At 42.6% G+C, this 25,224-nt stretch overlaps 2 protein-coding genes, 2 long non-coding RNA genes and 1 other non-coding gene across 19 annotated transcripts; 4 read left to right on the plus strand and 1 right to left on the minus strand.

Moving 5' to 3' along the window:
- The first annotated feature begins 85 nt into the window (after window positions 1-85).
- On the plus strand, window positions 86-3,971 carry MOS (MOS proto-oncogene, serine/threonine kinase). Its single transcript, XM_087753056.1, has one exon. It carries the CDS (start codon window positions 2,694-2,696, stop codon window positions 3,741-3,743), a length of 1,050 nt encoding a protein of 349 aa, XP_087609182.1. The 5' UTR covers window positions 86-2,693; the 3' UTR covers window positions 3,744-3,971.
- A 7,344-nt stretch (window positions 3,972-11,315) lies between these two features.
- On the plus strand, window positions 11,316-15,557 carry LOC148057341 (uncharacterized). Its single transcript, XR_015703721.1, has 3 exons — window positions 11,316-11,442; window positions 13,539-14,351; window positions 15,439-15,557. It is a non-coding gene; the product is annotated as an uncharacterized LOC148057341 (long non-coding RNA).
- On the minus strand, window positions 11,317-21,509 carry LOC148057342 (uncharacterized). Of its 15 annotated transcripts, XR_015703711.1 has the most exons (7): window positions 21,352-21,509; window positions 21,169-21,248; window positions 17,764-17,961; window positions 16,320-16,570; window positions 15,405-16,041; window positions 12,206-12,284; window positions 11,317-11,453 (listed from the first exon to the last, which is right to left on the minus strand). It is a non-coding gene; the product is annotated as an uncharacterized LOC148057342 (long non-coding RNA). The 15 variants fall into 15 exon arrangements; XR_015703712.1 differs by lacking the exon at window positions 17,764-17,961 and having other exon boundaries at window positions 16,320-16,530; XR_015703715.1 differs by lacking the exon at window positions 17,764-17,961.
- A 145-nt stretch (window positions 21,510-21,654) lies between these two features.
- On the plus strand, window positions 21,655-24,495 carry RPS20 (ribosomal protein S20). Its single transcript, XM_087753084.1, has 4 exons — window positions 21,655-21,810; window positions 22,946-23,045; window positions 23,780-23,853; window positions 24,272-24,495. The coding sequence occupies exons 1-4, from the start codon at window positions 21,808-21,810 to the stop codon at window positions 24,452-24,454; spliced, it is 360 nt and encodes a 119-aa protein (XP_087609210.1). The 5' UTR covers window positions 21,655-21,807; the 3' UTR covers window positions 24,455-24,495.
- LOC148057343 (small nucleolar RNA U54) lies at window positions 23,635-23,699 on the plus strand. Its single transcript, XR_015700187.1, has one exon. It is a non-coding gene; the product is annotated as a small nucleolar RNA U54 (small nucleolar RNA).
- Window positions 24,496-25,224: the final 729 nt, after the last annotated feature.

Here is a 25,224-nt window from a genome sequence, read left to right on the forward strand (position 1 = left end):
AAGTTATATTAAGGCTGTTTAGATCCCAAAATGTGCCTCTCTTCCCGTCCAAAAATTCAGTGTGTTCCCCAAGAACAACGGAACATGGCTGCCATGACAGGGGCAAAACAGAAAGGTTTCTAGCAGAAAAGGATAACGGGAAAATCACTGAAAAGGGGACAACTGGAAGGAATGGGGAGGGGGCATGGAGTTTGAAAAAAATAGTATGAAAGGTCTGCTATATCCTTCCGGACAAGACTTCAACCAAAGAAATTTGGGAACAGCCCTAATCCTAACCCTCTGTTTTATGAACATGGATTTTACTACTGTGTTCTGCAGCATTCAGAATCTCAGTATAGGCTCCTATAGTTGTCAGCTTGACTCGGACCCTTCATCCACGCATCCTTCTACCTACTCCTCCTCCTCAACCAACTTTCCCTTTGAACTTTCTCTGCACCTTCGCCTGGTGAAAACAGGTTGTAAGAAGTGAAGTTCTTGGAGAATTTACAGCAGAGATTGTCTCTCTGCTGTATTTATATACTATATGGCACAGAGGTCCATGGCAAAATTAGAGCCCGAATGGCTCTCAGAAAATAAGCATTAAAAAGATCCTTTCTCTTTCCAGTATAATTTCATCTACTTATTGCAGTTTTTCATTTCCATTACAACTTGCCTGCCTAGAAAACATTCTCTGCAAAGATTGGAAGTGATGACTTTTTCACATAGAAGCATACAATCACACTGCCGCTGAGAAAAGGAGTGTAAAACACCCGTTGTCTCCATCGCTTACTTCACTGCATATTTAAAACTACACTAAAGCTCCTTTGGTCTTCCCCCCAGCCCCAAAGTGTCGCTGCATAACGGATGGTGAAGCAGTGCCTCAGGCCAGATAGGGCAGCAGCGGGGTGTTACCTGGCTGGCTTCTGCTTTACGACAGAAAGCTCGCAGGGTGTGATAGCACCAGAGGAGTCCAGTCCAGGGCCCTCTTGTAGTATTAGAGTCCTTTCTGGGAGGGGCAAGGAAAGAGGAGCCTCCTGTTGTCAGGCAGTCCCATCTGCAGGGACTGTCCCACCCAGGGCCATTGAGAGGCCCTCTGGCATCCCTAACTCTTTGCACTCTCACTTGTTACCAATTCCTACAATGCATATCAGCACCTATTTATCTGGTTCTTCCCCAGCCTATCTGTTTCACACTGGCAGGTGATAACCCAAATTCCCCATTCTCATTCATCTCTGGTCCAAGTTTGCTTCCCTGTGAATAGCGATGGCAAATTTCTCCTGATAGTCGTAAGTCTCGTTACCAGGGAAGATCTCCATCGCTGATTCGCTACAGAGTGATGACTTTGAAACCCTCTGGCTGAGCTGACCTAGAGTTGGCATAGGGTCAGAAGATGTCTTTGGGACATTAGGTTTGTCTGCTGAGGTGACCACCAGAACCCTTCTCAAGGTGGAGAACAGTCCAGTTCTGCTTGCACATGCTCTGAGCACCTCTGAAACCTCCCTCGGTGCATCTGTGCTGCATCCTACTCATCCAAAGAAGCAAAACAAAAGGAACAGAAAACACCAGGAAAACTCTGCAGGAACTGCCTGCAGAGCCCATGCTGCCCAGAGGTAAATGCTAGAGAAACAGGCTCCGCCAATCTTTGAAGTCCTGCAGCAGGATCTGTATTGGCAAAGCTGTCATCCAGAGGAAGGTTCTGAGGGGCGAGGAGGCGGGAAATAGCTTTCCAAGATATTTGTCAACATGTACAGAAAGATACTTACTGGAATGTTCAAAAGCACGTAGCTGCATAGGTCCCATAAGGGTGCTCTGATGGAAGGGCAGTACAGCAGGTACCAGACACTAAGGTAGTTAGTATGAGCATGGCGAATATGTGAAAGCAGGGTCAAAAGAGCAAAAGCCCCTCTGAAAAAAACATCAGGACCAGCAAGACAAAATTAAGTTTGTTTGATTTCTGCCAGAACAGCTCCGTAAATTTAGCAATAAGTTTACTAAGGAGGATCTAGAAATAAAATACACACCTGTAGTAACTGTGTGAGGTCTGATGGGAAGACAACCAAATCTTTATGTATAATTCTATGTACTGTATCCAATGGATGATACAGAGCAATCATTTGTCTTTGTGCTGCTAGTAAGCTTGCTGTGCTGCATGGGCAGAGTTGAGCAGCCAAACCATTCTCCTTGTCCCAGTCACGTTTAAGTGGCAGATCTCTATGAACACACTTTTATATTCAGTTATGCCTGCCATAGGCTCATTAAATGCTAGCACTCACCATTTCAGCTGCTCCCTCTGACGATGACTTCGAGCTGTTCAATGCATCTGATGATGATCATTCTTGCCTGGAGCCATGGTGAAATGCATTTGCCAATCACTGCTTTGCTTACTGCCGGGGCATTTTGCTAGAGGGGCAGAACATCTTTTTTTTCTCTTGAGATTAGAAATTATGTGAAATACATGAGAGTTAATATTTTTTTTAGCTTTAAATCCATTTACCTTGACTTCCTAGAGATTTACTTCAGGGTTGGAGAAGAATGTTTCCAGGTGAGCCTGATTGGGTTCAGCTAGCTGTGACAGATGCAGTTCATTTGGGGGAGGGAGGGAGAATGGTGAAGAGAGGATAAAAAGCTTTGGAAGCCACTGTAGAGTCCTTTTTCTCAGGAAAACTTTTCAGTCTTCTGTCTTAGTAACTGTCTGTTGTTTTCTCCATCTTATTATGCCATCACCCATTCCTCTTAACTGTTTTCTGCCTTTGGAGTTTTCCCCATCTGCGGATTTGCGACCCTGCAGCAGCCCCTTAGTTATCCCTGGCAAAGACAGCAAAACCTTCTTGGGGGGAACTCCTTCTGCCAGGACTCGCCGCTTGCCTCCGCGCCTGGCCTGGTGCTCCATTAACTGGGATCAGCTCTGCCTCCTGCAGCTCCTGGGCTCTGGGGGCTTCGGTTCTGTCTACAAAGCCACCTACCATGGTGCAACTGTGGCTGTGAAGCAGGTGAAGAAGAGCAGCAAGAACCGGCTGGCATCACGGCAGAGCTTTTGGGCTGAGCTGAACGTAGCCTGGCTACAGCACAATAATGTGGTACGTGTGGTGGCTGCCAGCACGTGTGCCCCAGCCAGCCAGAACAGCCTGGGCACCATCATTATGGAGTACGTGGGCAACATCACCCTGCACCATGTAATTTACGGCACTGGGGATGTGTGGAGACAGGGTGAGGATGATGAAGGAGGATGCGGAAGGAAGGCCCTGAGCATGGAAGAGACTGTATGCTATTCTTGTGACATTATGACCGGCTTAGCCTTTCTTCACTCACAGGGCATTGTGCACTTGGACCTGAAACCTGCAAACATCTTCATCACTGAGCAGGGAGTGTGCAAGATTGGAGACTTTGGGTGCTCCCAGAAGCTGGAGGAGGGCTTGTCCCAGAGTCCCCACGTTTGCCAGCAAGGGGGCACGTACACACACCGTGCCCCTGAGCTCCTCAAGGGAGAGAGGGTCACTGCCAAAGCAGACATCTACTCGTTTGCTATCACCCTCTGGCAAATTGTCATGCGAGAGCAGCCCTACCTGGGTGAGCGGCAGTACGTGCTCTATGCTGTGGTAGCCTACAACTTGCGCCCTTCGCTGGCTGCTGCCATTTTCCACGAGTCACCGGTGGGCCAGAGGCTCCAGGGCATTATTAGTTGCTGCTGGAAGGCTAATGTAGAGGAGCGCCTGAGCGCAGCACAGCTGCTTCCCAGCCTTAGGGACCTCAAGGGGAGCCTCTAGGAAAACTCAAGACTCTTACCATTTCTTTTATTGTTGACTTTTCTTTCCCTCCGCCTTTCCTCCAAACATAGTGAATTTAGCCCTTGTGTGATCTTAAGGCTTTGTTGCTGTTTTTTATACTTAAAAAAAAAAAACCTAACGCTTTGTTATAAGAAGATTATCAATAAAGAGATTTAACAAAACTGTGGGTTTTTACTGTGGGAGGGGATAGAGGCAAGGATCAAGATGGTGGCAAATATGACTGTTTCTGGTTGATCTGTTGTGTGCTGCCTTGCTCAGGGAGAAATTGGGGAATGTGATGTGCAGAAAAATAGTTGTTTTCAAATAAGTGAAGTACAAAAAAGGGCTGCTTTTGGAAGAGTCTTTGTACATAATACCTTTTGGCATTTCCAAAACATCAGATATGAGTAGTTCTTTACACTAGCTAGGTTTGAGCTTTTCCTCTTCATTTACCAAGGAATGAGTATGCATCACAAATCAATGAATGCAGAAAAATAAGTGTAGAGTGTCAGTGGGTTTTTTCTTGTTCTTAGCTGTACTTAATTTCAGTAAGTATGCTGTTTCTGAAATGGAAAATGTGAACTACCCAATCTCCCCATTGAAATAAGGAATCTTTGTCGGTCTAAGGCTACTAAGAGTAAGAAGATACATTAACAACCTGTGCTTTTATAAGACCACCATGGTACCAGGTGTGTTAGTTGCAACTTGCTAGTTGGTATATTGTAAACTTTAGTATCTGAAGTATTATAAGAGCATCTTGTGTGGAATAGGAAGTTCCCAGGCTTTGGAGGTACAGGGAGAGTTTAAAAAAAAAAATTGGGAAAACACTAAGGGAGATGTATAGATACAAAAAAACCCTCATAAATCAGGGTATGGGGAGGATTACTCGCCCTTTGTAATGCATGGGTCAGTAATAGACAAGATACTGGAAGTACTGTAAAGGAAGATTGCTTAAAGCAGTAATTGTGATATTCTGCCAGTGCTCAAAGCATACAGTATTGAACTATCCTCTGTGCTGCTTATGTCTTATCTCCTGTCTTTCCTAATCTGGTTGTAACGTGTCTGGGAGAGGAAGTGCTGTAGGCAATGCCGAAGATAAAGAGCTCCAATCCCCGATTTATCGGAACTGATAGTTATAGATCTGTCGAGATCTCAGCCCTTATCTGGAGCTACAAAGCTCCGACTGCTGTAGCTGATATTGCCATTCTGCTTCTTTTTAAGACAGGAGAAAGAGTGATGTTTCAGTCAAACTGTTTTTCTTCTTTCCCTTCCTCCCCTTTGCTTCCATTCTGGAAAAAAATCCCAAAGGAATTGAGCCAGTTTCCTGATTTCTGACACACATCTGTTCTTAGCCCCGTGAAATCCTGGAAATGAGCAACTATGTGAATTTGAGATGATTCTGTAGGTCTTTATGGTATTTGCGCTGATCATTGAAATTAATGGTTTATAAAGCATATCTAAGCTTAACTATTTCTTGCTCCTCTGTCCCCCTTAAGTGGAACTGTAAAATGCCAGTTGGAATCAAAAAAACCCAAGGTAAATTCTGGAATAGATTTCCTGTGTTTTCTCTGTCAAAATAATTATGCTATAGAACCAGAACTTATGGTTTTTCATGTTGCATAGCAAGAAATATCTTATAAAAGTTGTCATAATAAGCCTATTACCTTTTAAAATGATTGCCTGAGGGCATATAAGACAATGTTGGATAAAGCCATTGGCATGCCTCACCTTAACACCGAGCCTTACACAAAAATGTTTCTCCGGTCTTCAAAATAATGTAATAAAAATGGAGTCGAAGTTTTTTAGTAGCTGCTAGATGCTTGTGTGTTGTATTTATTTTGCCAATCTAGGCAGCTTGCTGCTTAAACTGCTAGAAACTTGATATTTTGTGCTTAATGATACTTTAGCATGAATAAGTGCTACTTCAGCCTCTGTGAAAAATCAAGCACCCTTCAAATTCTCTGTTATACTTGACAGAAGAATACTGGATGGCCAAGACCTGCTCGTGAAGCGTAATCAACTCTACAAATGTCTCTGTCAACTTTACCATCTTCTCTTTCAAGAGGGAGTGAGAACTCTGCACAGCACTCAAGATGTAGGTGCATCATACTCTGCTGTCATGATGAGGTTCTCTATTTTTAAGTAACTTCTAAGATTTGCTTTGCTGCTTTTTGCCTGCTAATGACCATTGAGTTAATACTAATCAAGGAACATCTCAAGCCTGATAGCTCAGAATCCATTGTTTCATGTGATAAGGATTATTTTGCCTGTTGGCCTCACTTTACATCAATTTACCTTGAATTTCCTTCTGCCAGTTTGTAGCTGGCCCTTGCGTTCACTGTCCTAAATAACTCCACCATCGGCAAATTTGTCTGTCTTATGGCTCACCCTCTTGCACTTTGTTTATGAATGTGCTGAGCAGCACAGAACCCTGTGAAACACCACTGGGCACTTTCTCTAGTTGAGAGAACTGACACTTTGCTTTTATCCCCTGTTCCTATCTTTTGACTTATTTTCTCTCTTAAACATGCCTGCTTAGTACCTTTTAAAAAGTTCGCAGTGAAGGATTTCTCAAATACCTTTGGAAACCCAAGGGAGACATATCAACCAGCTCCTTATCTGCATGCTGTTGGTGGTCCTAAAGAATTCCAATACAATTCAACACAATTGTGAAGCACAACTCCTTCCAACCAAATCAATACTGGCTCCTAAAGAAATCATAGCTCTCCATGTCTGTTAATTCCTTTAATATAGTATCTGCTCATGTATCTTGTACAGATGTCAATCATGTCATTAAGTTATTTCTTAAAGGCTTCCATGGGATATGGTCCTGTAGAGAAGAGAGACCCAGGACACCCGGTTGATTTTTTTAAGGATTGCCTTCTCCAACCTCAAGATTGGTCTATCCCAAATGAACAGAAAATCGAGCAAAGGTAGCAGGATGCCTCCAAGGGTAAATAAGGAGCTCCTGTTTAAACTCAAACATGAAAAATAAACACAAAAGAGGTGGAAGCAGGGTCAGATCACCCAGGAGGAATACAGAGACACTACCCAAGCATGCAGAGATGGGGTCATAAAAGCCAAAGCCCATCTCAAATTCCATTTGGTAAGGAATGTGAAGAGCAACAGGAAAGGTTTCTACAGGTATATCAGCAGCAAAAGGAAGAGTAGGGATAATCTGGGCCCACTGATGAATGGGGCAGGGGAGCTGGTGACAACACGAAGAAGGCCAATGTACTCTTCTGTGGTTTCTTCACCTCGGTATTTAATGGTAAGGTTTGTGTTCAGGAATCTTGGGCCCCTGAGACCAATGAGAAGGCTGGAGCAAGGAAGACTTAGCCTTGTTAGAGAAGAATCAGGTTAGGGAACATTCAACAAACAGGACGTACACAAGCTCATGGGACCTGATGGGATGCACCTACAAATGCTGAGGGAGCTGGCTGATGTCATTGCGAGGCCACTCTCGATTATCTTTGGAAGGTCATGGCAGGCAGGGGAGATTCCTGAAGTCTGGAAGAAAGCAAATGTCACTTCTATCTGCAAGATGGTCAAAAAGGAGGATCTGGAAAACTACAAGCCAGTCAGCCTCACCGAAATCCCTGGGAAAGTGGTGGAACAAATAATTCTGGAAACCATTGCCAAACATATGAAGGACAAGAAGGTGATTTGGAGTAGTGAGTATGGATTTATGAAGAGGAAATCATGCTTGACCAACCTGGTAGCCTTTTACAATGAGATTAGTGGCTTACTGGATGAGGGGAGAGCAGTGGCTGTTGCTCATCTTGACCTTAATGAGTCTTTCGACACTGTTTCCCATTACGTCCTTATAGAGAAACTGATGAAGTACAGGCTAGATAGACAGTGAAAACTAAAAACTAGCTGAGATGCTGGGCTCAAAGGGTTGTGATCAGTGGTTTGAAGTCCAGTGGGAGACCAGTCACCGGTGGTGTATCCCAGAGATTGATACTGGGCCCAGTAGCGGTTAATATCCCCATTAATGACCTGGATGGTGGGACAGAGTGCACCTCAGCAAGTTTTGAGATGATACAGAATTGGGTGGAGTGGTCAATGCCTCAGAAGGTTGTGCTGGTCTTCAGAGCGCCCTTACCAAGTTGGAGAAAACGGCCGATGGGAACCAACGCAGAGAAGTGCGAAGTTGGGCGCCTGGTGAAGGACAATCCCAGGCACCAGTACAGGCTGGGGGCCAACCAGCTGGAAAGCAGCTTTGCGGGAAAGGACCTGGAGCTCCTGGCAGGCACCACATTGAACGTGAGCCAGCAATGCACCCTTGCGGTAGAGAAGGCCAACAGCATCCCGGGGTGCACGACCAAGGGGTTTGCCGGCTCTTTCAGAGCATTGCCAGAAGAGATTATTCCCCTCTGCTCACTCAGCACCGGTGAGACACATCTGGAGTGCTGTGGCCGGCTCAGGACTCTGCCGGAACAAGAAAGTCATGGATGTACTGGACCAGGAGCACAGCGGAAGGCCATTAAGCTGATTAGGGAACTGGAACCTCTGCACGTGAGGAGAGACAGAGATGGGACCGTTTCACCTGGAACGAGAAGGCTCTGGGGGCTCTCATCAGTTTGTATAAATACTGATGGGAGGCAGTAAAGATGGAGCCAGGCTCTTCTCAGTGGTGCCCAGTGACAGGACAAGATGCAATGGACACAAACTGAAGGACACGAAACTGCATTTAAATGCAAGAAAAAAATTTTTTACTGTGAGTGTCAAGCACTGGAATGGGTTGCCCAGAGAGGTGGGGGATTCGTCATCCTTGGCGATATTCAAAACCCAACTGGACACAGCACTGAGCAAGCTGCTCTAGTTGACCCTGCTCTGAGCAGGGGGGTGAACTGGACAATCTCCAGAGGTCCCTTCCAGCCACAAAAATTCTGCAATTATAATAACATTTATAGATGCTTGAGTTTCAGACAGCTCCTGAGTTCTCCCACAAAAATGCTGCTAGCATGAGCCTGTTTTGTGTTTCCTCCAGGGAGATCACAACTGCAAGGAACACACTTTGATTCTTTGCAATGGCTTTGTTGTCTTGGAGGGGATCAGGTTTTGATGATTAGGGGTTTTTTGTTTTGTTTTTTTTTTAAAAACCTGACAGCAGTAGACTGCCAGAGAGGCTTGACAGATTTCTTGTTCTTGATATTGTGAAAATTATAACTTATGGGGTTTATGGTAGTTCCCTGAAGTTTTTTTCCATCTATTTTCATACTGAATCCACCAGAGTTTTATCCTTTCCGTTTTCTTCATCTGGACACGGCTTCAGGTTTTTAAAAGATGCCTTCTTGCTTCTAAAGCTGGCATAAAAGCTAATGAGTGTAGCCGCATATTGCTCTTTAACTTTGTCACACTTGCATACCTCCATGTAAAGTATTAGCAGAAGGCACATGATGCTAGCAGAGCAATTGCAGACATTTGTGTTACAACTCTTATGGGATTTTGTTCATCCAAATTTTTCCCTAAGTCTTTCTAGAAGCCGGTTTTGTTCTTTATCTCTCCTTCCCCATACATATGTATGCAACACAGTTCCAGATGATTAGCAAGACATAGTTATAAGTCAGGATAAACCTTAAGGGTTATTTGTACCTAGTTGATTTATTCACTTCATTCCTGGAACTGATCACCAGCAGCTTGATCAGCCTAAACAGAAGATTGTCGAAGGCCTGGAGAAAGCACTACAACCAGGTAATTATAGTTTATCAACATCTTGCTGTGCTTTCTGAGCATGAAACACTTGGGAAGCTGGTGCTGAGGATCCTTTGTATGGCTGCCCCAACCATCCAGCCAACCAAATACAAAAAGGGACATCACTTTTTCTTTCTGTGGACTAAATGCCGTGGCAGGGTATATATAAAAGCATAATGAGTTTGAAAGGCTGAACGAGCATTCATGTCCTGGTCGGCACTCTAGGGTCTAGCAAATTTGGAAGTATGGGATCCCGTATTGCACAGATTTAGATGATGCAGCATCAATGTAAGTCTGGCCACAGTGGTATTGTAATATGTCTTTGGGCTGTGCCCTCTAGCCCTCTGCCAGCCAGGTATGCTCTATTCAGGGCACGAGTTATCTGATGCTAAGAACAGGCTGGTCCTCCTCAAATAAGAGTGACCATGCATCTTGACTGTGCTCTTAGGAAGGAACAAAGCCTCATTTGTCCCAACTGGTAAATGTCAAATCTCTCATGTCTTACCATCAGCCCTGTTCCATAGCTTGATATAATTATTTTCCTTGGAAACTAAACTATTCTTGTAATTAGGGTTGGGGTTTTTTTTATAGCAGCAACTTAGTGCCATTTCTGGGACCCTAGTATGCCATGTCACGGCGGCCATTTTCTCAAGGTGAGTTGGTTTTTTTTGTTTTCTTTTATGTTCTCTGTTCATACGTAACACAAGCTGCCTTTCAAACTTCCAGCTCTGCAGCACTGAGAGCTAACTATTCAAAACTAGGTGGGTTAGCTCCTGCCTCGTAGCAGTCTGGGGTCACCACAGCCCACATGGAAACTTCAGCTAGTTCTCATCAGTCTCCCAGTACCTAACTACTGAATCTGGCTGCATTTACTAATTTCAGAAAGTACATATAAAGAAGATACTGTAAAGTGCTTGCATTCTCATGTCTAGTCATCAACAACAGTAGCTTTGGACATATTAACCATATTAGAGTGCTATATTTTGTGCTGTCTTGGTTATACAGATAGCATTGTCTACCAAGGGAAAGCACAAATTAACAGTTCTAATTCTGGCCTTTTTTCCTTCTTTTATAACTAATGGCATCCACCACCCCCGACCTCCCCCACGTGTCTCCTCTTTTCCCTCAAATGGGCACATGTGCAAAATTTGACAGGATGCAGTTAAGAAAGAGGTTTTATGTAATTTTATCTAATTCAAACTGAATCCCCAAATAAAAGCCAATACTAGTTAGTGCTGAAATGGTCTTAGGTCAAAATTAAATTTTTTCATCCTTTTCTTCACGATGAAAAGCAACTTCCACATGCTCTCTTGAGTTCTGTGAAGTTCAACAATTACTTTAGCAGTCAAGGGATTATAAGAAAGACAAGAAAAGATGGCTAGAAGTATGGAAAGCATGCAGTTCTAACAAACAGTTTCTAGGAGGAGTGAGAAAGAAGGAAAAGAAAAAGCATGGAATTATAATTTTATCATTCTGTATTACTCTTCACTTACTATAGCTATTACTGAAGGTTTAGTGTCTTTGGTTCCCAAATAGAAATATCAACAGACGTTTCATAATCAGTTTTTTAAAAAGTAAGCATAAGCTACAATTCTGATGCTACTGTCTTTACTTGGGGGTGGGGTGGGTGGGAGTATTACAGGTAAACATATTTGGTAATTAAGCAGGGAACAGTTATCTGTTTCTCTTTGACATAGCTTCTGGCTTCCCATCAACAAGGAGCCTTCGTAACTCTGCTCCTGGCTTGTGCTGTTGTTTGCCTCTCTTTCCTTGGAGGCTTCTTCTGTGCTCACTTACTTCATATTCTCTTTTTTTTTTGTCCCTTTTTTTTTTGTTGTCATGCTTTATCTCAACCCAGAAAGAAAGAGGTAACAACACTATCTTCAAATGATAAAAATACGATACAACTTGGGGGCAGGCACATCCTTAATACAGAAGGTATGATGGGAAGCATGAAGATGTAAGTGTGAAGATGTATGGGTTGCTTCTGTATTCTGTGGTAAGATATATCTGCAACAAAGAAAACAAAACAAAACAATGTTTTACAGAATATACCACAAATATTAATAAATTCAATGGGACTTAAGTGGATGCTTAATATTTGACTTGTATATCAATTTTTGCAGCATTAGCATCTGTGTTTACAAACTCATCCATTAGAACAAAGATGAAAATAGGAGTAGAAAATGAAAGGTTATTTTTAAAATTGACTATACTTTGAACATTTTACTTACACTTTATTTTAGCCATTTATCTGCTGCAAATACCTTAATGCAGTGCTCAAAGAGCCTCTTTCTATGCCTCAGTTAATCCAGCTGCCAAATATTTGTCTGCCTGTCAAATGAAAAGCCTTAAAACCAGTTAAAGAAGGCAAACGGAACAAAAAAGTCTACTGGCGTCTACCCCAGTCTGCCATCAGCTAAGGATGCCATGGGACAATTTGATAGTAGAGGCACCGTCCGCCCCTGGACTCCTCCGAGCACGAGGCTGAGTTGCGCTCCCGACCCAGCCTGAGGTTCAATAGCCCGAGTGTTCAGCAGAGCAGGGAGGTGATTGCATTTGCCTTTGCAGGGCACCTGGGATAACAGGGTAATTCATAACTTAATAAATATTCTACTGCACATGTGCCAGGCTACAAAGAGCAAAGTAGGCTGCAAATTGGAAACGTAAATGTCCAGCTCTTTTTAAGTTACTCCCCCCAAAAGGGCGGAAGGAAAACCAGTTTTATTTTCAAGCCATGTATTTTTTTCTCAACCACTTACTTCAAAAATGGTGAAAGGGTTTTGATTCAGATGTGGCACAAGTGAAGCTGGTCCCAGAGACAAGTATAGAAAGTTGCACCTGAACAGAGACAGTAAAAAAGCTGACTGTAAATACGGGAATTGATAGGCTGGGGGGGCTGGATTTTTTTTTCATAGTAGTTAGTAGTATATAATACAGTAAGTTTAGAGAGATATCATATACTTTGGCCACATCCTTGTTTCTCTCTTATCTAACAGTTCCATTAAAATGTTTGGTAGATAACACAAAAGCCACACACAAAGCTTTTGAAGGAACGTATCATTGCACTGACGTGCCAGTAGACGAATGTCACCCGAATTTCTCTTTGTATAGAAAGTGACGGAACGTCTCCAGACCTCCCTTAAAGTTGACAATCCTTGTATAGCTTTTGGGAGTGAAATGATTGCTATTAGGTGTTTTCCAATTTAAAGGGGAGAAAAAGACTATTCTTAAAATTTAGTTAATCATTCCTGTCAACAGCTGACTTCCAGAAGAAATAAATTTCTTTAATTTTTTTTAAAATGTTTTCACACTTGCATAGTTCGTTTCAAAAGCTGTGTATTGAATTGCAAACAGCATTTGAAAAAGTGTCCTAGCCATAAAAATTAGCACTACCTGACAAATCATAGCAAGGGTAATATGAAAGAGCCATTTGCACAGGGAGACAAGGGAGGCGGCTGGAGGAGGCACAGAGACAAGCCAGAAACAGGGAGAGGGGAGACACCCCCAAAACCGCACCTATTTGCTACAAGACTTTCAATCAGTGAAGCTCTCATTGAAAAATAAGTTTATGCTGGTACGTGAATTTCTGTGTTGTATGCTAGAGCTACCTGCCCGCTGGACTGTCAAGGCCCTGCATGACTTAAACTAAGGTCTTGAATTAGTGCTTAAAATTAGACAAGGACACTGATTCAGTTCAGAGCCGTCACCCATTACCAGCAGGTTGTAGCTTGTTAACTTGTTTAGTTGAAAGAAGCATAGCCTTCCCCTCACTCCCAGCCCCCCAAAAACCCAACTGTCCTGGCCCACCAAAATGAAAAACTGGCTAATTTTAAATGCTCTGCAGACCACTACCAGCCCCAAAACTGTCCGTGAGGTTTCTTCTTTCTTTTCTTGATGATTGCACTATGTGCTCATTATGATGATGATTAGTTAGTGCTATACTTTAATAACACAAATGATTCAGCAATGTATACTAGTACACAAGTAATGGTGGATTCTTCATTGGAAAAGAAATTTCTTTTATATACAGAAGATTTTAAGAGTAAAAAGCTCAGTTTTCTAGTGTGTTGGTTTTTCTTCTTTTTTTTTCAGGAAAGAGGAGAATCAACCCCTAGTATTTGCATAAGCATTTGTGCCTGCCAGAACAAAGTGATTGGCCCTACCTCACCTCAGGAACATTCCACGAGAGCGTATGAGAAGCCGTTCTTCTTCTGAACGCATAAGGGACTCTCAAAAAGTAAATATACCTGCTGCAAGGGTGCGGGAAGGGGGCCATTGCTAGAACAAAGTACCTGCTGGGTGGTCTCAGAAACATCTTCCAACGGTCATAATTATTGAAAGATTATTTTGTAATATATGTATTTTGTACGTAAAAGAAAAACATGAGAACACAATGCTGAAAGAATTACAAGTATTAATATTTCGTGAATTTTTTTCAGGAGGCATGGCTACCATACTCAAAACCACCTTCCATATATACCACAATAATTAATTTTATTTGCCTAAAAATCGAATGCTTGACCACAACACTCTTAAGCGCTAATACTATCTTTTCCTCAGTTTTAAACCAGTAGACAATACTGCTTCCCTTGATCTGCGTCTGGAAAACCTATTGCTAGAGTTTTCACTGTGCACAGAGGTAGGAATGTTGGAAGTGCGACTGTGTGCACGTACGTATAGTTGCTCTTACAACATTTAAGCGATTGTTGCAAGGGAAAACAGCTTTTCTATTTTACAGTATTTCCTGGGAGACTAACCAAACCATATTCCATATGTGTAACAATGATGTGCTGTAGACTTGTGTGAAAGGACTTCTACAAGCCCTGTTTTCATTACAAGTCAAGTAGGAACTTCTGCTGTGTATTTCGGTGGAAGAGAAGCTTCATAGACTTGCTTTACTCTGCTGTAAGTTCTCTTAAACAGAACTGCTGCGTCTTCTATGAAATAATAGCATTACAGACTCGATGATGGCTGTTCCTGCCCCTCTACTGCAACCTCATAATTTCTATGTAGTAGGCTGCAGCTGCCGCTTTGCCACATTAGCTTTTTAGAGAAGTTAGCAAGCCCTTTGAAACCAAAACTTCTTAATATTTGATGCCTCTTGGATCACTTTCATGTTATGTTGTGGATCCGACCAGCTGTTCTGAACAATCACAGTGTAATGATTTCCTCTGTGGCTAATAATTCCTGTTTCTAAAGCACATCTTTAACACCACAGTGTCTCCTTTAGTTCCAGGTCCTACATTTTATGTTATTATTCCTGTTTCTGTCAGGTTTTGAGTAATTTAACTTGGTTAGTTCACACAGGGTCAGGTCACAACAGGGGAAGCATTACTGAATTGGCCTTAGTCTTTCTTTGCAGACTGCAGGGTTGGGAAGGGCATCTCTTCGCAAGTCCCTCAAAAGTCAATGTGACACCTGGATGTAATTTAGATAAAATTGTGAGATGCAACTAATATCCTGCTCTAATAGTCCTGTACCATCAAGATGGCGATTCCCCCTTGCTTTAAATCTCATCATCTATGGCAAGCATTTGCTAAATTTTGTGCTTGCACATGTTCATCATCTGAAAACCAGTTGGATCAAGCATATCACAAGGAGGAAACTAATTTTAAAGGGATGAGAAAAAACTTCTCAGAAAAAAAAAAACAAACAAAAAACCACAATGCAGTGATGCATTCTATATCAAGAGAAGTTTTTCCTCTAGTCGTAAGGCAGTGTGAGGTCAGGATCATTCCTTAAATTATCCCTGCTCCATGACAGAGAGGCAGCACAAGCACCGTGAAACAATTCCCTCCTACTCTGTCTCGCCAAAGAATTAGATTAGATTAAACTGGTCTTTGGAAGAAAAAAATGTGATCAGTGACTTCATAGTAGTGAAGTCCAGTGACTTTCAAACAGTAGACAGAGGGTAATGGGCAAAAATATACGTGGACTACATATATCGGTAAACATTACCACTGTAAAATTAATCAGCTTTTTCTTCCTCAAGGATAGACATCCAACCATGCAAACACCCTGCTGCTGGTAGCTTCCCACAAAGTCTTCGCAGGAGGCAGACATAGGGAGGAAAGACAACTCCGAAGTCTTTATTAGCGCAGTATTGCAAGAGTTCGTGCGCACCAGTGCGTACCGCTAGTTCCTAACAGCTCCGAGTACAAAACGTCCGTAGAGTAGCCAGCGAGGTAAGTGTAGCAAACCAATCTGTGTCCTGGAAGCCATTTCCAATTCAGTTGGTAAAACAGCTTGCTATGTTCAAAGAGTCACGTGGATATTATTTGACTAGATGCAGCTTTTCAACATGTGCTACGAACTATTGCAGTCTTCTTTACTTTCCAAAGTAAAACAGACCACTACAAACTGTGCCAAGTGGTGATGCGTCAAGTGGCCAGATCTGGATTGGAGAGATTTGTGTAGTTTGGAATATTTTTTTTATACTTGATTAACCTTTCCACACGTGAAGTCTTCCAAGGTGATTTCCAAAATGAAAACCGGATGCAAAAATACCAGTTTCGTTCGTGTGTTCTGCTTTCACTGGATGGATGCTGGGGATTTTTTGTACGGGAATTACATGCACCCCACTTGGTAACGTGGCCTGGATAACAACAGATGATACAGGAGGAATGCGAGTGTAAATAGCGTGTGCAAACAGAATACCCAAACTGGCATGTTCTGAGAGGATGTTTGCCCAAAACCTGATAACGCTAAGAGGAAATTAACAATAACAAAGCTTGCTTAAGATGACAATCACCCAGATTAAACAGTAACCAGGGGATTAAATTACCAAGAGCCTTTTGAGAAAAGAAGTTAGCTTGAAAAGCAGCACGAGAATTTGCGATTGTTGGAAGAAACCGTAGGGTGGGAAAGCAGTACCAGAGCAGCAGGCATCACTGCTTCCAAGGCCGGAGAGCACCCTCCCCATCGGACACGGTAAGTAGCTGCCACTCCATGCCCAGTAGAGGCTGGGGGGCTGACAGGACGAGGCGTAGCAGTAGGGACCCACCTCTCAGGAGCGCGTGTGGGAACTCACAGGGTGCGCTTTCACTGGCACGTGGATGAGCTGCGCAGGTACACACGCCTACATCTGCAACAAGAAGGACTCAGAAACAGGGGAATCCGCACGCCTGAAATGGGAAGTATGCATTTGTAATCCCCACTTCTTACAAGAGAGGGGATGTGCACAGGGCTGCGTTAATATGTAAGTGGGATCAGTTGTAGAAGGAAAAATAAGAAATTCGTAGGTGCTTATTAACACTCTGTAAGCATCTAGTATTGTGATTTCTGTTGTATTGCCAATATTGATCCACAGTATATAGTTCACCAATAACTGGCAAATTATGTGTTGCTAATCAATAAACTGCCTTAGTGCCATTAAGACTATGATCGTTGCACAGTTATTCTCTGCAAAAAAGTTGCTGTTTTATTATTACAAATTTGACAGAAGTGTCACATCTGCAGAGCAAGGAGTGGAGAGGCAACAAACATTCTTCCAGACAAGCAGAGAAGGCATAAGATGTTTTTTCAAATTGACGAATTAAGACTGAACTAGGGCAGGACAAATTCAAATAATATCCTCCTGAAAGCAGCCCAGATGTACAATCCTGTTTCAATCCTGAGTGTTCAAAGACACATTGCAGTGATGTACTACAGATTTGGTGTCACTAGAAATGCTGTAGCATATTAGCAGTTAAATATTTTTTGTCACTGTGATTTGTGTCAGAAGAACAAGGCAACACAGGCTGACAAAGGAGAAGTTTCAGGGAAGTCATGCTTTAAGCAGGTCAATATTAGAAGCCAAGTGTATTATCTGTCAGGCATAAAGTACATATTTAGAAGGAACGAGCTTGCAATAATCATTATGAAGGTCACGCTGCCCATTTGAAAAAGTCTCTTAATGATCAATATTTGCGGCAACATTCGTCAACAGTAAAGGAGTCCAATAAAGCACAATTGCTCTTTTTCTGAGTCAAGGATCTAGTTCATGTTTTGCATAGCTACATAAAAAAAATTTAAGGTAAATAGAGCCTAGTATTTTAGAGGGGGGTTGCATTTTTATATGGTGAACTTTAGTTGCCAGTTAGCAACTACCCAAATCAATCTTTAAAAAAAAGGAGTCTTTTCAGTTCCAGTGGGTTTTCTGGAAGTTTCAATAGCTGAGGCAGCTGTAGACACAGTAAATACAGGTGTTCAATATCTAGAGAGGACAAAGAGATATTAACAGGTACTAACTGCTGAGCAAAGAAGTTGGAGGAGAGTTCTGAGACACGATACAAGTGCATAACTTCAAGTTAACGTAAGAGGATCAGCAGATACCTACAATTAAGACCAAGCAGATGCTGAAGCGTTTCTTAAAAGGCTTGAAAATAGCTTTCGTTGGATTGCTGCTGACTGATTTAGATACTCCACCATCTATCGATGATTTCCTGAGAAGCCTCGAGTATGATCCTGCTTCACAGGTATTTTATGATCAGAAGTTCAAACAAAATCTTTAGAAGTGTGTTCAGATTTCAAAGACCTTGGAAAAGGAAGTAATTTTCAAAGTAAATAGGAACATATTTTGGCAATATGTTAATCACCACTGAAAGCAAAGACTAGAGGCATTAGGCTGGCATAACCCAGGTAGCTTCCAGGGAGCTGCCCACATCAAATAATCACTATGAAAAATGACAAAGCAGATTTAAGAAAACTACTGTGAGCCCTGCCAAAACCATCCACAGGCCACCTGTGTGAAATAAGTAGAATAAATCTACTCAAAAGAATGGTGTTCACAAGCCAATTTGCAAAGCCTGTGGAGTATGTCTGTCCTTTGAACCACGCAAAGGCGCAGAGTTCAGCATTCACCAGACAGCACAAGCCTCCATTTCAAGAAGTTTTTACAATACTTCAGAAGATGCTGAGTGACAGCAGGCACGTGCTTGTTCAGTTAACTCTTCAGTCACACAGGTAGACTCATATCAGGATCTGCTCTTGAGTTACGACACCTCTAGCACTACAAGAACATCTAGGAGATCTCAAAGATCCTTTTTGTCACACAAAGAAAGAAAGACAGAAGGTTAACTGACATCTAGACTAAATGGATTTAGATTTGTAGAATATTGGGACATCTTTTCTGGATAGAAAACCTGTATAATTTAGCCTGTCATGGGGGGGGGGGGGGGGGGGGGCGGAAAACTTCCCAGGCAAAACTTAGCAAGATTAAATGCAATGGCATTAAGTAGCTAAAGAATCAGGTGACCATTCATTTAGCACAAAGTAAAGATGTTCAGGTTAAAATTAAGCAAAGGACCAAAAACCTGACAAGAACCTAACTCCCTACACATACATATTTAATTAATAAGAACTGAATTACTAATTTGGAAGCATAAATTGAATCTAATTGGTTTTACTATAAGCTAGTAGAAAATATAAAGATAACAAAAATATTCAGATCATTACTCAAGACTGTTTCTGAAGGACAAACTGGTCAAAGCAAGGGAGACACCCCCCCCCCCCCCCCAGTAATCTATAAAAACAAAATAAAGTCAGAAAGTGTCATGAATGCACATAGAACAATATTCTGAGTGGTAAACAATGAAATTAGATATTGTTTCTGCTACAGACTACTAAGTCATGTTAAAAGCATATCTTGCTTCTTAATCATTTACCTGCTTAATTATGTGACATGAGGAACACACTCCTGGAAGATTCATCTAAAAAGCACATGCCAACAGTGCATTTATATGTCCAAACTCACAACCTCATAACTAAACTGAAGTTAGCATTAGCTGGGGAGAAAAACCTACATTAAAACCAATACGTAACCAAAAAAAAAAAAATCAGACTTCATACAAAATATGAATCAGAAGCTAAGAATGACAAAATATTCAGAAGGTAAGCAAAAAGTTTTATTGACAATGGATGTTTATCCATGCAAATAGCAGGAAGGAGTTGGTTTCTTTTTTTTTTTTTAATAGTGTATTTCAGAGAAAGCAGGAAGTACAGATAAATTTCTGTTCTACATTTGTGGAGAACAAACAACATTATATCACTGAATTCTAACAATAGCTAAGGAAAGCCTTAAACACAGCAATATAAGTAAGACGGTTTTTAAATCAGCAGCTCCAGATAGCTTACATCCAAGAATTTTAAGAGCTGGCAAAGGAGCTGTTGTGTGCTGTTAATGTACATTTTCCATAAGCTTTGAGAAATCTGGGGAAGCCCAGAAAAAAAAAAAATCTCAAAGAAAGCTGAGGTGGTGCCAATACTAGGGGAAAAAAGAAGTAAGAAAGGAACAAATTCAGGAACTTACTGTCAACCTTGCATTAATTCCAGAGAAAGAAAAAATACTGAATACTTGACACATGAACAAGAAATAACTGAATAAATTTTACTTAAGTTACACAGCTTAAATGTATGGAAAATGTATCTTTTCAGACTGACTTTTTTTCTCATGCAATTAGAGCATACATTTGGTAGACATCAGGAACAGTGTTGCTGTAACATGTTTGTACATTGACTTGTTCAGTAGGACACTGAGAAACTGGCATAGTTGTGCACATATGGTTCATAGTAAGTAAATTAAAACTAAAGTTACAGGTCTGGGTCATCAGGAATCCGTCAGACATTGCTAATTGAATCCCACAGGCATTAGTTCTTGTCACCAAACTATTCAATATTTTATCTGGAAGTAAAGTTTACTAAGAACATTCATAAAAGCTCTAAGTAAATAACGTAGCATGCTTGCTGACCGGGAACTATCTAGATTACTGGAAAATTAAGTGTTTCAACATGACCAGTGTGAGGTCATGTATTTAAGAGGGATGAATATAAAACAATTCTAGATGGAAAACTTCGTCAGGAAGTAGTTGGAATAACCGATAAACATGAGTTCCTTATGCATAAGTGAGTTCAAAATCGTTAATATAATTGTTAAATGGCTCAGAAATCAAACCACCAGAAAACAAATGCTGCTTTCACTGCAGAGAGGAAGAGGCCAGAGAAACAGGACTATCACCAAACTAGACTTTTCAAGCACTGATCTCCATTGGCAAAAGACATTGCTGCATTTCAGGAAGCAGTGATAGGATGACCACTTCTGTATCTGTGTTTAGTGGACCTGATTTAACAGAATATAGCATCTAGTCCAAAGCCGTTATTAGTAAACGAGAGATTTCAAAGAGCAAGTACAAACGATCCAAGTGCAAAACAAGTCTAAAATTGAGCACCACAATGGAATAATTGGCATACAAACGTTATCTCCATCACATGAGGTTTAAGGACCATACGAAGACCTATTCAAGTGTGGGGAGGGGGGGGGGAGGAGGAATTATATTAAGTGCAGTGTGATAGCTGAAAGTAAGTTCAGATTAAAATATCAAGGAGTCTTTTTTGAACAACTGTAGTAATTACTAAGTTTCCAAAGGTGGCAGTAGTTTTGCTAACAGTATACATGTCTATGATTACCAGACAACTGCCCCCAAACTAGAATTAAAATATTATTTTTAAAAGACAACCACAATGACCTTATATAGGCCATCATTTCATAACGTATAACATGTTTCTGCAGTCAGATAAATCTCCCAAGTTGTTGAGAAACAGGCATGCTGTCAGCAAAACGCTTGTTTTGGGACTGACAGTTACCGGTGTCCAGGCCAAAGCAATGACTGTTCTCATTAAAAGCATACCCCTCCAATGCCCAATCTGAATAAAGGGACTTCAATAAAAAAAAGAAAAAAGTTCTTACATTCGGGAATGAATGAAACCCGCATTTTTACTTAACGTTGCTTAGAACGCCTGTTCTCACACCTCCGCTTTCAGTAGTGACTGAAAAGAAAAAAAAAGGCCGAGATGGGGAGGGGCTCACGTCCCTGGCAGCAACGCAGACCTGCCGGCACACCACACCCCCCAAGAGAAAGCCGAAAGCTACCGGTAAAGGCAACGAGGAGCGCAAGCTGCCGGCGGGGGACCGGCGCTCTGCCCCACAGGCCGCCGGCCGGGCCCGCCGCAGGGGGCACGCAGCCCCACCAACCGCGCTCGCCGTGGAGACCGGACCCCTCGGCACGTCCCGTGGCGGGCCCCGGAGCTCGGCCCTGCCTCTCACCACCGAGCCCGGTGCCCGGTGCCCGGTCCCCTCTCCCCCGGCGGCGGCCGCCGCACAGGTGACCAGGCCTCCCCGGCGCTTCCGGGCGCCGGCTGGGGGTGAAAGGTCCCGCAGCGCCCGGATGGAGGCGGTGCCGCTCTCTATATAAGCGCCCCGCCGCCGCCGCGCCCTCCTCTCCTCACGCCGCCCCGCCGCCGCTGCCTCCTGGCTCACCGCTGTTCGCTGGGCCGCGCGCCGCCCCTCGCCCGGGAATAAGTCGGTCAGGAAGGCCCTGCTGCCGCCATGGTGAGGCGGGGGGCGCCGGGGACGGGGGGTAGAGGGGCCGCCGGGCCGCCGCCGCCTCTCGCTGCCGGCAGCGCCGCGTGGCCGCCAGGCCCGGGCGGCCGCATGCGCCCCGCCGGTGCCGGCCCTCGGCCCCGGGGCAGGGCTGCGGGGCGGGGGGGCTGAGGGATGCCCCGCTGCTGGGGCGGCTTCTGGAGCGCCTTCCCCGAGCCCCTGGCAGCCGGGGGCGCGGGTGAGGCGGCCCCTCGGGCCGGGGCCTTGCGCCGGCTGCCCCCACGGCCGGGCCTGCAGGGAGGGCGGTGCGTGAGGCCGGGGCGCAGCAGGCCGCGGCGGCCGGAGCGCTCCCTCCGGGCAGAGCTCCCTCCGGGCAGAGCTCCTATTCGGGAGCGGCGCCGGTGGCGGCGGGGGGACGAGCTCAGCCCGGCCTCAGTGGCGGTGAACAGGCCTGGTGCGCTTGCCCTAAAAATCGGCTTTTAGTAGAGGAATGCGCGTCAGTTAATACGACAGGTAGTATCTCATCAGCCTGATAAGTACCACGTTTCATTCACGGGTTTTTAAGACCTTTCTTCCTCTGTATTTTCAATTTTATTTTCTTTCATCAATTCACTCGGTCCGCGTTAACCCCTAGTTATTGCAAGCGCTTAATTGCCCAAGCTCTTCACATCGGTCTCCTGAGCGGCCGCATTAGTCTCTCTGGCCAGATGCCCCTTTTTGTTACGTTGTTGCTGTTTTATCGATATCTTTGTTGCTTAATTCGTGGTGAGGATAAGCTGTAAGACACGTGAAATGCGAAATGTGTTTATTTTTGAGGACGAGGAGTATTCGTGACTGGACAGCCTGCTGTATGTAGGCAAACCAGGGAGGGATGTTCTTGCAGCTTCCCACCACCAGATGCAGTTAGAAAAAACACTAAAAAAATTGCTTCTCCTCAGAGCAGTCAGGATTTTGCCCTTCCTTTCTGTTCCTACCACTTCTTCCATGCCACTGTACCCTTTGAATACATCATCTAGTCCGTAGAATAAAATAGTCCCATAGCTAAATTGTTCTTTATGCTCTAGAAGTCCATTTTTAAGAGGGTGCAGGTAGTGTTAGCTGGTGTTGACTGTAGTGTCTGATATTTGTAACTTCAACATTTTAGGCGTTTAAAGATACTGGCAAAGCACCTGTGGAACAAGAGGTAGCAATTCATCGCATTAGAATTACTTTGACAAGTCGCAATGTAAAATCACTTGAGAAGGGTGAGTGATACTTTCTTTTTTTTTAACTGGGTTAGCTTGTTAGGTAATGAATGATATATATGATATCATGTATTGCAAAATACAATGTATTGAAACCAGCTGTAATTAAAGATGTTGGCGTTCGCCTGTTTGTATGTGACTTGGCTAACAAAGTCAACCCAAAGCGCTGACAAGTAGATTCTAATTTAATTTTTAATGAAAGCTACTGTTTGGGGTTTATCATCACGCTGAAAACTTCATGTCATAATGATTAACTTAAGTGAGTGCAGCGTCTTCCCTTTAGTTCTTGTGTGGGTTTTAGTTGTCACTATTTGAATGTATAAGAACTGAAAGGCACCGGTTTCTTGACTGATATTTTGTCACTCTTGTTACAAAGAGTTTAGTTTAGAAGTTTTATGTTCTTTAAGAAATTATTTAATCTTGTTTAGGAACTGGCTTTGCCAGTGTTTTAATCATATAATGTAAATGTTGTAGAATCACTGTTTGATGCAGGATCTTCAGGCTGATAACAGCTTAAATACAGTGCTTTTGCCTACTGTTGTAACATGATTTTGCTAACCGTGGTGTAACACTTCTGCTTGTATGTGGTTGGCTATGAGGATAACCCTTAAAATGAATGGCAATGATCACTTCATACGCTATTCTGAGCCAACATCTTGTTTGAAATCTTGACTTAAGAAAACAAGCAAAAAAAATACTCACAAACCTGAGCTATTTTGTATTTTTTTTTTCAGTCTGTGCTGACTTGATCAGAGGCGCTAAGGAAAAAAACCTAAAGGTGAAAGGACCTGTTCGCATGCCCACCAAGGTACTTAACACTGTTTTCCTGTCTTAAAAGTTTGGTTTTTTTCCTGCAAATGTGCACTTAAAACATATTTTAAAAAAAAAAAAGTTCAGATGAAAAGCAGTACTACTAAACTGAGGGTGACCCAGTGTAAACGGATAATGACTTCACAAGTTGCTTTGACACGTGGGGAACTGTTTAGCGCAAAACATGTTGAACATGGAAGGGGCTTTTTTGTCCTTGAATTTATTTTAATCTTGGATTTTTTTTTTAATTAAATTGAATATGGGGAAGGAGTGTTAACTTCAGTAGAATATAACTTAAGAAGTACCTTTCCAATGACGTAGATACCATACAGTAGTTGTAGGTGGATTGATTTGATTGTAGGTTAGTCTTCTGTATGCATCAACTAAATACCCCGTGTTTTATGATTTTTCTTCAGACTCTGCGAATCACTACCAGGAAGACGCCTTGTGGTGAAGGTTCCAAGACCTGGGATCGTTTCCAAATGCGTATTCATAAGCGGCTCATTGACTTGCACAGCCCTTCTGAGATCGTGAAGCAGATCACTTCCATCAGCATTGAACCAGGTGTAGAAGTTGAAGTTACTATTGCCGATGCCTAAATGATGGTCATCGTTGAATAAAGTTGATTTACAAATTTTCATCACTGTTTGTTTTCATATGTGTGCCAAGAGTCTTGGGTAGCCCTGCGATGATTTTCATGAAGAAGGACAACAGAGATCATAATCAAAATGCTGTGTGAGAGGATTGTGTGATATTTAAGGAAGAATATGCCAGTTGTAAACATCAGGAAGGTGAAACTTGGGCATCATAGTTTCATTGGAGGTTGGTGACTGTATGGACATGCAGCACTTAAATCCTTTATGGAAAATATATTTTTAATAATTTAACTTTGGCTGAAATCTTAGTCTATACCCAGACAAACAGTAGTATTAAAATTGATGTTCAGGTAAACTAACAAGTTTTCAGTTCTTGGTTTTTGCCGTACAAGGCTGAACTAACACTTGGCGTACTTGGCTTTTTTTTTTCTCACGCTTTTCTTTGTCAATGGAACCTGAGGATGTTAGTTATAAAACTTCATAATTTGTGGTGAATACGTTGAATTTAGCAAGTTCTTTCTTTAGACTTGTACATAGAGTCGCAAAACTAAGCTGTGGAACTCTCTAGTTGTCTTTCTAGGTTTAGATTTCCATAGATTTGAATATTAAAGGTAGTGTTAAAGGTAAGCTTCATATGTAAAGCAATAAACCAGCCATTGTCATTGCTGCTACTTAGGCCTCTCAAGCTTGGTGGTGGGTTTTTTCTTCTGCGAACTAATCCTTAAAGGAATTATGATTAATTGTTAAACCTACAAGACACAGAGCCCTGAGTT

Source organism: Nipponia nippon, unplaced genomic scaffold, assembly GCF_047370975.1.
Source record: "Nipponia nippon isolate SJK-2023a ecotype South Korea unplaced genomic scaffold, ASM4737097v1 scaffold_1, whole genome shotgun sequence".
Taxonomy (NCBI): domain Eukaryota; kingdom Metazoa; phylum Chordata; class Aves; order Pelecaniformes; family Threskiornithidae; genus Nipponia; species Nipponia nippon.